Source organism: Triplophysa dalaica, chromosome 5, assembly GCF_015846415.1.
Source record: "Triplophysa dalaica isolate WHDGS20190420 chromosome 5, ASM1584641v1, whole genome shotgun sequence".
Taxonomy (NCBI): domain Eukaryota; kingdom Metazoa; phylum Chordata; class Actinopteri; order Cypriniformes; family Nemacheilidae; genus Triplophysa; species Triplophysa dalaica.
In genome coordinates, this window is record NC_079546.1 from 12,360,955 (window position 1) to 12,373,653 (window position 12,699).

The window sequence follows — 12,699 nt, forward strand, 5'->3', positions numbered from 1 at the left end:
ATTTGGTCAGCATTCAGAGACAGCATTTTCAGCATCAAAATGTCCAAAGACGCCTTTAGAAACCTGCATGCGCCACTGATGCCCAAACGTGCTGCACGCGCACATGAATGCCCCCAATTCTTCCCATGCAGGCAGCTCACAAGGTTTTGAGACACGGCCAGCGAGTTCCCCCACATGAGGGAGGCGGAGGCTTGGGCCCATTTCTATTTATAATAGGCTGAACAAATTTTGCAACTGTAAAGGTCAATGAAGGAGTCGGCTTGAAAATAATCTGTAGATGTTGAGACATGCGCAGATGCGGGATGATGCCATATTGGACTTGAGTATTCAGCGGAGAGACACACTCATGCACACACCGCTCCTGCTTCAACCAGAACACCGGATCCCTCAATTCGGATAGACGGAAAAAACTCACATAAGGTAAAAACTACATTACCAACTCGAACTTCATTGAGTACTAATGATCGTTCTTGACCCGGACTCGCGCTTCTCCGCGCGAATTTCCGCATAGAGACGCTTTTTCCTCATTAAAACATTTGGAGGTTGTTTGTAACAGTCAGAAATACACAGCAGCGTCCGCGTAAGAGTTGTGAAAATGATCCGACAAATGCGGTCGCATTATTTAAACATACAAGACGAATTTCGAGCGATTGCACTTTCGATTTGGCCAGTAAATACATTTAAGATCTGACGAGAAGCGCTCTGGAAATGTCGCTGAAAATAACGTTTATGTAACAAGCGATATTTTCGTTACGCGTTCTTCCTCAAAAGGTCTCTATGTGTTACTGCTGACTTTATTTTGAACAACCATTTGACCTCCTTTCGATTTTAAAGGACAAAATGTTAACGCTTAAATATCAACACGATTTAACGCCACGGACGGCGATACTATAAATGGGATTGACCGTAACGACCCGCTCGGTGAAGATGATTCAGGTGCGCTGAAAATGACCCGAAATCCTCGTCCCTCATGTGTCAAATCCACTCTCAACATGGCGGGTTAAGGTGTGTTAAAACTGCCATGCAAAATCTTTGAAGAAGGAAAAAATAAAACCACGTCGATTTAACGTCCGGTTTTCGTTTCTTTCGCTGCACCTGGACGTGCTTTAATGAATTAAATTTAAAGTTGTAGTTTGTCGACGTCTGCGGAGTTTTTTTCCGCTGCAATACTTTAGAGTGTGTAAGGTACAGGAGTGTATCCGCGGTCACACACACACACACGTACACAGATATGCACAGACCCTACTATATTTCCTGTTTCACTTTGTGCATTCTTTGTGTATGAGTGTGGACTGATAAAGGCACAATAAACCGACGATACTGCGAATGAACAGTGACAAGCTTAGCCAGTTTTAAAGGATAATTGAATACGATTGTTTAATCCTTGATAATTGGCAAACAAGTGTCGTTTTGTTTTCTTATCAACCTGACGATCCGAATAAAATACATTTTTATTAAAAGAAGAGCTTTTGCTCTTTTGTCGATGCATTCACGTTGGAGGACTAAATTGCCATGAGAGGAAATGGAGTCAAACGTTTGATAATGAAAAATGATGTAGCATATCATTCCTCCAATGGCATTTTTGGTCCGAAGGAGATGCAGACACGTCTCTTTATAGCTACATGTGGCAGTCTTTTTCAATGTCATGTATAGATGACACGTATTTAAAACATAATCAATAAAACCGGTGGGCATGTATGTGACGCATTGACAATCTATCCCCATCACTTAAACATCAGTGATAAACAGACATGTCAAATAATCGATTACTCAACTGTTGAAATGTGCTGAATATAAGCCCGACTGTGTGCTCGTGTTGATAAGGCTTGTTTAAACAGACTGCGCATCCACAAGCAAGACATCCTTTTCATTGACGTCAAAATGTAAGTGCACGAGCAAGGCCGTGCGAGTTCGAAGACACCTGTTACGTAGCATGTAAAACACCGTAAAGCCATATTTAAAGCATCCTTAAATACATACTTCTTCACGTCGGCTACGTGCTCATTGATGTGGAGTGCGAGTGATGTTATGTGATGTGATATGTCGATGGGTAATAGGATAGTTTACACTTCGGGTCGGAGATCGGATGACTGTGCTTGATCTGGTCTGGGGAGTGAATAATGCAATTTACATTCAGCTCATTGTGATGCAATTTCATTGAGACGTCAGAGGATAACAGCAAGCATTAATGCGTTCTTGGCTCTTCGAAACAGAAATGGAATGAAAACTGAAGATATGTTTAGCATATTATTCAGCATATAGTGATTTTAAGATAGGTGATTTACAAACAAGAGCATTTAACATGTAAGATAAGAATTTTGTACTAACATACAATAGGCCTATATACAGTAATTGTCGTTTGGGAAATACCCACATGTATAATCCCCATGTGTTACATTCATAATTCAGAATAAATGTAACATTTATTTAAATGTCCTAAAAGTTTTAGTTCCAGAGAACTTGGATGCCATGGAGTTTTTCTCTGTCTTTCTGTACAGCGTAAACAGTCAGGAAGTTTTGTGATGTCATCCGATTGTGTTTTTCTAATTGGGAAGTGATGTCATGATTAGATAATGTTCCCAGGAAATTTGCTAATATTCTGTCATAGACTACAAACCTAAACATTAGACAAACGCTTCACAATGCCCCTCTCCAAGTTCAGTGATTAAAACGTATTATGAAAATGCCAAAACCATTTAATTTACTAAAAAAAGCGGTGCTAGATTGTATTCTGGTAATCCTTTAATTCCCCTTCCAAAATTTAACAAGTCATGGATTAGCACGAGAGAGGGCATCTGGCACAATCGGAGCTAATCGATAGTACGTTCTGCGTGAAATCTGGATTTATTCTGAAAGAGCCCATATTATAGATTAGGGGATGATAATTCACATAATCCCTCATTATCAATCTGGAGATGCATTTCCACCCACGGGCCCAAGTGTTTCATTAGTCACGAGTTTTATTTAGTATAGACTTCCAAGCGACAATGTGAAATGAAATATTCATTTGAAAGGATTAAGGCTATATCTTATCTGATTTTGGCAACAAAAAATGAATCTCGCATAATTTTAGTGATTAGGTTTTTAAATGAGGTGGATTTGTTTTGTCATTAAATGGTGAATGGCATTACAAACCTCTGCATTGTTTTTCCTCAGTGGATTTTTTACATTTCTCAGAGAAGGGTTTATGAGACAGCGTCAGATTGCATTTTTTTTCTGACAGAGTCTTGGATGCAAATTCTCATGAACTGTTGCAGAACACCTTTTCTTCATTTAAAACCCACATAAGTCACCATGAACCCTTGTCATGTCAGTTTCTGCTTTTATTTCTCATCATTTGATGTTGGAACACTGCCAGATAGACTGACTTTGCCAGAAGCCTGATAGCACTTTTCTTAGGAATTGGTTCATTTAAAACTATCTCTCTCTCTTTCTTTCTCTCTCTCTTTCACACACAAACGCATGCGCGCACACGCACACACACACACAAAACGATAGCCATCATGGCAAATATTGAGTGAGTCATTCGCAAGGAAGTGGTTGAGTGTTAAAGTGCACTTCTCATTCTTAGTTCCATCTGAAACCAGGACTCCCACAGAATAAAAGTACTGTTGTCGCAAAGTATGTATCGTTTTTTGTTTATTCGCTGCTTATCTGGGATGAAGCATAAGCAAGAAGGAGAAAAAGATGTGTGAGTTGTGTCTTTCCTTTGGCAGTTTGTTTACAGAATTCGAACTGAAATAATTACGAGTGTTAGTGTATCGTCAGTTAAACCCCGTTTCAGATTTAGAGTTTTTAAAAAAAACATGCCATCAAGTATTAGTCTTTGAAGCATGCCATCATTATCATCAGTGCTATCATTAGTTATTCACATACAAGAAACGAGGATGACATCATCAGGGCATAAGATGCATGTCACAGGCAATAGGAGAGCAGAACAGACGTGTACAAGTTCACATCAGAAGTGCTAGAAGGATCTAGAAATTACTGCAGTGCAGATGTTATGATTCCTCTTAACTGCCTAGTTTAGTCAGCTGTTTGATCAACATCAAAAGTGCGATTCACAGTACTGTACATCTACACCTCACAGCTATGGTTTCATTTGTGTAAAATAAATACGACTTCTTGGCTATGGTCCATTGGTTTCTTGTACGTGACTCATCCCACAATTACTCTAATTCTAATAAAAGTTAAGATTGAAGAAATATGCATGTTTTGCAGCTATAGTATAACAATATTTTTTTATATATAATGTTAACCTTTCATCAGCTTATTTTTAAAAAGTATATGCCTGGTTTCACAGACAAGGCTTAGCTTAAGCCAGGACTATGCCTTATTTAAATTAGGACATTTAAGTCTCTTTTATTAAAAGACCTTAGATAAAAATATTACTGGTGTGCATATTGAGACAAAATAATGGCAATTACATATTTTAAGATATGTCAGGGCAATTTACTTATTAAACCTCGTCTGCGAAACCGTGCAATAGTGTGTTTATGTGTTAAAGACCACAATGAGTAGGTCAGAGGTGACTTACATATAGAGTATCTTCTTAAGATAGTAATGGAGGAAATAACCTTGAGAGGAACCATAGCTGGATGAGTCCACCCTACCTGGGGATTATAATAATATTTATTAAGTTAGTATCGAGTTAGTATTATAGAATTACATTGTATGGGTAATAAAATTAATGTGTAATCCAAGTCTGAACTGTAAGAATTTTTTTAATCATAAGGTTTGAGCAATAGTTTAGAAAGGCAACACAAAAAGAACAATGCTGCTAGCTTTACTTTCATACATTATACTCCTTCTACAGTCTTGTTCATTTTCCACTTGGAACTACTTTTCCCTTGTTTTGGAAAAATAAGGGTCGTCATGAATCATTCTGATATTGTTTGCCCGGCACTGGTGTGAAAAACATACCATGTTTAACTTCATTTATGTGACACATTTCTGTCTAAAATAAAAATCGAAACAGTGTTGAATTAATGTGGTTTATTGGATAAATTAGCATTTATTAGCAGAATGGAGGCTGGTGGTTGGAATTGAGGTAAGGACTTGGTGACTCATTTCATAGGTGTAGCCAGATATTACATTTTGATGAAATATTACGAAGACTATTTGTCTGAAAATAAAGAATGTCCCTTGTTGAATCATTTTACAAACTAAAACATGTATTAAAAAGAACTGGTACCGGAAAACTACTAACTGTTCATGCACAGTATCCCAAGTATGAAGCCATTTTATCATACTTAATTCCATACATAACGCTCTTGAACTTCATGAGACTTGGAATATAGCATGAGTCATAGACCACTTTATTACATTTTAATTTTATGTCAAATGTTTTCATTTAATTTCTTGGTGAATATTTCTTTAAACTTGTCGTTCAACTGTGGCAAACAAAAGTTGACTGAATTGTTACCGGTCTGGGATAATGGCATATAGGGCAATGCTAAATTTGTGTAAAGGCTTTTGAAAGTATACTATTGCATTTTGAAAAAGCAAATCGAGTTTGATGGCATGAAATTGAGCTTGTGGTAGAAGCATTTGCATTCGCATACTTAGCCTAATACCCAGCCATAATAACATCCACCATGTCTCTGTTTTACATGCACATACTGTACAAACTCTCTCTCTGTTTCCTACTAGTCATGGATTGTGTGGAGGAGGAGGTGGATTTTAACTGGGAGGAGTATCTCGAGGACACTGGAGTAACTGCCGCACCCCACACTTCCTTCAGACATGTAAGAGGACACACAAACAAAAATGAATAATGTTTGCATTTAGACAATGCGAAGAATTTGCGATTGTGTACTAGAAGTATTCATTTGTACAGAGATATCTTTAGCTAAAATATATATTGGAATGTCAATAAAATGTAAAGTTATTAGCCCAGTAGGTCTGTAAACTCAGATTTTGTTTAGCCCAAACCCTTAAGTACAATCCTTTGTTTTAACCCGTCACCGAAATTTATGTAGTGAAAATTCCAATCTGAAAATTTTTGTTTAAAAATAAACATTCATAATTTTGGGGGGTTGAATGTTACTGGTTAAAATGTGCAAAAAATCTGTGACATTAAACGTAGCCAACAAAACATTACTGCTCAACACCCGATTAATTAAAGAACCTATGTTACAGGTAGAAAATACTTTGTGCTCGGTAAAAATCATTCCTGATGTTTTATTCATAACAGAGTTGAACTATTAGAAGTAATGCTGTATTATTATAACTTATATTAATGAACAATGTAAAACTGATAAAGTCAGTGAGAGATCCCTACTCTGTTTGAAAAACAAACATACATTTTTTTCAAACTTTAATCAATGATTTAAATATGATTTCAGAAAGAACAGGGCAGCATTACAGGGTTGAATAAACCATTAAAGCAAACGGTCAAAGATAGATAGAAAAAAAGAGATTTTCACACCAACGTTTAGGCCAAAAACCTTTGTCGAGGTTTTGCAACGCAGGATTTAGCAGAAAGCACAGGGGTATAGTTAAATCTATAAACCAGTGGTTCTCAACTCTAGCCGGCAAGATCCATTTTCGTTCCCAGTTTAGCCCCAACTAAAACAGACCTGAACAAGCTAATCAAAGTCTTCAGAAAAACTCTTTGTGTTCAACATAATGCGCCGCTGCGCAGCTCGCTTGGCGTATCGCATTAAAGTATGCATTAAGTTGAAGAACCATTGCTATAAACTAGTGTGACTAGCATGCTAATCAAATCAGGAACAAGTCATAAATTATTAGGGAGGACACATACTGTAGCACATAAATACAACATGCTTGACTAATTCCTGACGACTAATATAAGCACCTGACTTGACCTTACAGGTGGAGATCAGTCTTCAAAGCAGCTTTCAGCCTGGAATGAAGCTTGAAGTAGCCAATAAGGGCAGTCTGGAAACATACTGGGTGGCCACCATCATAACCACATGTGGTCAGTTGCTATTGCTCCGCTACTGTGGTTATGGCGAAGATCGCAAGGCTGACTTCTGGTGTGACATCATGACAGCCGAACTTCACCCGGTCGGTTGGTGCACTCAGAACAACAAAACACTTCAACCACCTGAAGGTAAGGCGCTAACGCAAAGACCGATACACATTACAGAACACACATCTAGTCAAAATCAGATTAAGTGCATGCTTGAACAGTGCTTCTCAACAAACTCTCCCCACACACACCTCTTATTTCTTCTCTTATAACACCACCCATGTCTTGTTTGTTTTGCTGATCAACAGCTGAGGGACTAAAGTTTTTTATAAACAACAAAATAATGCAAAGTTGTGTAAAAACACACACATCTTTTTGCTTAAATAATCACTCATTATATGTCCTCCAACATGCATTAGGGGCTTTTGTACCGTATAAGAATTTTGGTAATTCCTTTAAGTCAGTGGTCGCCAACCCGTCGATCGCAATCGATTGGTCGATCTTTGAGACGTTACCTGTCGATCCCCGAAAGTAGGCTATTAGGATTAATCCTCACTTATGCAAGCGCATCTTTCTTTCTCTTCATTCAGCGGTTGTATGTTTTTAAGTTCTGTGTAAATAATGATTCACTGTCTGAGTTTTTAATGTGAACGTTATCATTTATCACATTTCATTGTGATGCTCGTGTGCGCGTGATCGCTCTTAAGTGTTTCTAATGTTGGGAGTCAGTGATCACACGCGAAATGAATCGCAAATGCAGGGGCGTGACAGTCATTTGGATGTCAATGGACTGTTGCAATGCATTACACTTAAAACAGTTAATTCATATGACATAAAAATGTCACTTGTTCGTTTGTGTAAGCATTTTTGTGTTTTGATACTCGATGCTCAAGCAAGCGTCGCGAGCATGGATGATGCGTGCACTTCATACTGTACTCGTATCTGGACTAGCGGCTCTCCGTCTTCAGCGAATATAACTTACGAGTGTGAGCAAAGGGAGATGGTGAGAAAGCGGCGCATCCGGCATTTTCCAGGAGTTTTATAGGTTAATAGCCCCTAAACAAGACCCACCTTCCTCAAGCGTTTCTTAATTTCTTTCAAAAAGTGATAGGGACATATCCAACACGCCAATTACGCCTATGCGCGCATGTATTTTAATGTGAGCTTGTGTGAAAGACAACAGCAGTCTCTTCTTCACAATGTTGTAATTGATCAGTGATGGCAAACTGCTGTTTTCAATACTATCTCATGCAGGAGATGATGTCCCTGCTGACATCCTATTTATGTTTTCAATTAGCCTAATATGATAGACCATTCCATACTACATTGTCAGACCTTTTTCTATTTTGTGAAAGAGATAGTTATTACCGAGACATTATTAGACAGGTAAAAGTAAATAGATAAATGATTTCAAATGAACGATTGACGTTGTTGTTATTATTAGTGCCTATTTATAACATTTCCATCTATATACTGTATTTACTTAATAAAAGTTATCCAAATAAATTAATCAAAAATAACAAATCTTTATACAGTAAATACCTGAATAATTAGGGTTAAACTAATTTTTAACCTCGTTTTAATATCAAGCTGTCATGCGTGAATTAAAGTCCTTGAACTGGTGTTTGAATTGGGGTGCTTTTCACCTCATTTTGGCACACTGAATGTGGCAACTCTACATGTTACAGATTTCGCTTAAGGCTAGAATACATTACAAAACTTTTGCTCAGATTTTGCCCAAATTTTCAGTCTGGACTTGTTGCAGAAAGTCTGTGCTAGTCTGCAGATTTTATCAGTTAGTGTGTTTGTATCTTAAACTTTCAAAAGGTCTGCAAGTGTATGATTTCTAGGGATGGGTATGGGTATTTGCTTATCGATACCGGTACTTATCAATACTGTTATCAATACTATGCTCTATAATTTGATGCAAAAACAGATGTAAAAAGATGTTAAACATTTTAAGTTTCTTTATTACAGCTGAGCTTTAGAACTGCAGTTTACAAATGCTTCTGAGCAAACAGAAAACGTGTGTGTGTTCCTTAGCGTACCACTTACGGCACTTAGCATGTACATAGGAGCACATCATAATGTTATTCAACGTATTTACTTAACATCACTATGGTTATTCGGCTTGTAGACCGTATTTGTTTTTTTCCTTTGGTTTTAGGTCTACATAAATTTATGTACTATTTTCTGAGCAAGTAGTATTTTTTTAATTATATGTACTATTTTCATAATTTTACTAGCACATTTACTTCAATTTACTTATGTAAGTAAATGTACTTCACTTGTAAACACGCAAAAGAAGCAGATTACAAATACAACGTGGATCATATGTGGTCCTAGATATCAAACATACGGGAGCAAACTTCGGTCATTCGGACATTATTCAGGGATGGAAAATGACAGGCAGCAGCAGCAGCCTCTAATTCACCATTTAACCCCCGAATACACAGAGATAAAACAACACGAGTATTGATAACAGTATCGCTTGTTATGAAGCTTATCGATACTCTGGTATCGACCTAATTATGTACCGGTCCAAAAAAGTACCTGTTCTCGGTACCCATCTCTAATGATGTCGTCTTTTAGTGTATTCCAGCCATTAGTTGCAGTTCTGAAAAGTGGACAAAGTCAAATTCAAAAAGACCCACAATTATAGGCTAAATAAAAGTCCTCAAGTTGGAGGTTCAATCACGACTGTTTTTAGTTTCAATTTTTTGAATGGTAGATTTTGCCTTTCAACAATTCCGATGTCGGGGATCATGGGTTCAAAAAGGTTGGTGACCAGTACTTTAAGTAATTGGTTTTTGATTTGTTTGCACTGCAGGAACAGTTTTTATATAAGCCTTTTGAAAGGACTAATTTAGCTTTTGCTTCAAAGTAGGGTCTATCCCAGCACAATAGTAAGCTTCCAGTAACACAAATGTACATCCTTGTTCCTCTATGCTGTAAATTGGTGACCTTTGTCAACACCTATTGAAACACCTATTGTTTCGATTGTAAAACGGATAAGTTAACGTTATCTAAGTTTATTAAACGTTGTTTATTGCTCAGTAATCTTAAAGTGCCTCAGAATATCTGTTCAACTGAAACAAGATATCCTTACAAATGTAGGCCTGGTAACTGCTCTCCAAATAACCAATAACTAAAATAACCAGTACCGCTTCCTTTATGCAACCCCCCAGTAAAGGCACATTTGGCAGTAACAGTTTTATTAAACTATATAGAGATAAAAAAAGACTGTTAAAAAAAAGTAATTTAGTGCTGTTTGTAAAGAATGTTATTTGTGCAAGTGTATGTTCCTCTTTTGCCCATCATTTTTACCCACTCTGTTTATAATATCCAGGCTGTCTAACCATTTGTTGGTTTCATCTCCCATTCAGTGTAAATGGTTCTGACTTAAATATATCTTGGGACTGGTATAAGGGACAGCATATTTATACATAACTAGTTCCTCATCCCATATATTGTGCACCGTGTGCCATTCACCCATATAGGAAATAATTATTGTATAAACAACAGGTTGGTTTCAGGCATAGTTTTAGCATCTTTTATAATGCATTGTAAAGAACAGGACACTTCAGATTCAAAAGATCATTTGATTGACAGGAAATTTGTAGGAGGACGAAAGTGCAGAATTTATATTTTTCGGTGCAAGTGAGAAACTGTAAGTTATGATTGCTTAGACCTTCTTAATGTGGATTTTGTCTTTGAAGCTCATTTTATGGGTTACCTTAAGACTATCAAACTTATCCTAAAAGCCACACATTTTTTGATTTCATTGGGACTTTAACTAATGTAGTTAATTATTGCAAAAAAAAGCAACTTCTTTAACACGTTACTTTTATATTTTAAGGTTGCATTTATGACAGACTAAAAGACTGAGATAGAGTAGATTAAAAAGGGTAATAACCTCACAGCTTCTTTTGAGTTCACATCAGGTTACCAATGTTATCTACTGGACCATGACAAATATTTGAATCCCGACTGTTTAGTCCAGACAACAACTAGAATAGACACAATTCTACAAGTGTCTCTTCTTCTTGCCGTTGTGTCTGTGTGCGTTTGCATGTTTGTTTGTATTACTCACTATTATCTATCTACAGTATAAGACACCCAAGCATATCTAACTGCTGTACGTGATGTTTATCTTGGAATGTGAGAGTTGGGACCAGTAAAATGTAGAAGGGTTAAATGGTATACACTGGGAAGAAAACGAACAGGAATTACCAATTCGTTTTTTGCTATTTGCGCAAGTGTGAAAAAAAAGTGTGTGCAAAGACTTGCACAAATAACAAACAAAAAATTAAGTAAATCCTATGAGTTTTTTTCCAGTGGTTTAGGTTATGTCAGGTTATGTGTAGGTAGTAAGGGCATTCTTTTCAAAACAATGTAAAAGATCAAGCAAGAGTTTCGTAACGAACACAAATACCAACTTCCAGGAAGTTCTTGTATGCAAAAGTTGTGACTTGGCACCAGAAAGTTATGACTTGACGCCCCAGGCCACAGTGGTGATCATTTTAAGTGCATCTACTCCAGTTTAGTGGTGCAATAGCAGCTATGCTTCTCACTAACACAAGCCTCTAATAATGTGTTAAAAGTAAATTTACTTTCTAATGTGCAACTTACTTAACAGTTTAACATTAGGTTATTAAATGCAACCAGACCCTGAATACTAAAGCCATTATGAGAATCGTAATGAAGGTTTTCTTCATTTTTGTGTGTGTTAAGTTTTGGGTAAGGGCAGAAATATAATTTTCCCCATTTGGCCATGTGTTTTATACATTAGAATAATTTGATGGTATGTTTATACATTGTTTTCTGATCTAAATATGACACTATCTAGCTGGTTAACAAAAAAGACATTACAATGGGTTGAAAATTAGAAATAAATTAATTTGCGAAAGAGCTTTTCAATTTATATGTCATGGCTTACATTATTAGAACCTAAAAAATGATATATTGCAACGTAACTTTTTTTGACACATTATTAACAGTTTATAGACTGGTTTTACAGATTAGCTTAAACCAGGACTATGCCTTGGTAACATTACAATATTTAAATTGCTTTTGTAAGAAGGCGTTCGAAAAAACATTTCTGATCTTGAGACAACTCAAATATGATGGCAAGTCGATATGGTACATTTCATTTGACAGAACGTCATGATGTCATATGCACATCTTGACATCATGACGTAGTGACATATTATTTAGAATGCCTATAAACACTTTGTTTTGATTGTATTATTCCAACATACGTGAGTCAGATGGAGTTGTCTGAACCGGAAGGCTTGGCTTGAACATTCTTCAAAATATCATTTTTGTGTTCTACAGTAGAAAGAAAGTCATGTTTGGAACAACATGAAAGTAAATGATGACAGACTTTTCGTTTGAACTGTTTCTTCAATGTGAAAGTGATGACATAATTGGCTTTAAACAAACCCCTGCTTTTTTAGATTTATTTAACTAATGTGACTGAAATTCATTCTATTCTTGTTAACCACTGTACACTACAGAAAATGAGGATCGTTCAAATCTTAAGAAAGTAACAGGCTACTTTTCTGCAGCTTATCCTTGAAGAATCTGACCATACCTGTTTTTATTTTTTCCTGGAAAGGTTTTCTGTCCTAGTAGTTTGTTGTGTGTTGACAGACAGGCATAGGCAGATTATCCACATGTGCAATTGGGCGAGTGCCCAGGGGAACAAAGACTTTAGACAAATAAATCGGCAATAAAATTGTATAAATATACATAAGCAC

The 12,699-nt window shown here is 36.7% G+C and overlaps 1 protein-coding gene across 2 annotated transcripts in view; it reads left to right on the top strand.

The window, feature by feature from the left end:
- The first annotated feature begins 281 nt into the window (after positions 1 to 281).
- The window catches only part of sfmbt2 (Scm like with four mbt domains 2), a 39,701-nt gene continuing 27,283 nt past the window's right edge, over positions 282 to 12,699 (top strand). For both annotated transcript variants that reach the window (XM_056747842.1, XM_056747843.1), the window contains exons 1-3: positions 282 to 420; positions 5,653 to 5,747; positions 6,838 to 7,078. In XM_056747842.1, the coding sequence (XP_056603820.1) occupies positions 5,655 to 5,747; positions 6,838 to 7,078 (334 nt within the window). In that variant the 5' untranslated portion in view covers positions 282 to 420; positions 5,653 to 5,654. The remainder of the gene's footprint in view (positions 421 to 5,652; positions 5,748 to 6,837; positions 7,079 to 12,699) is intronic.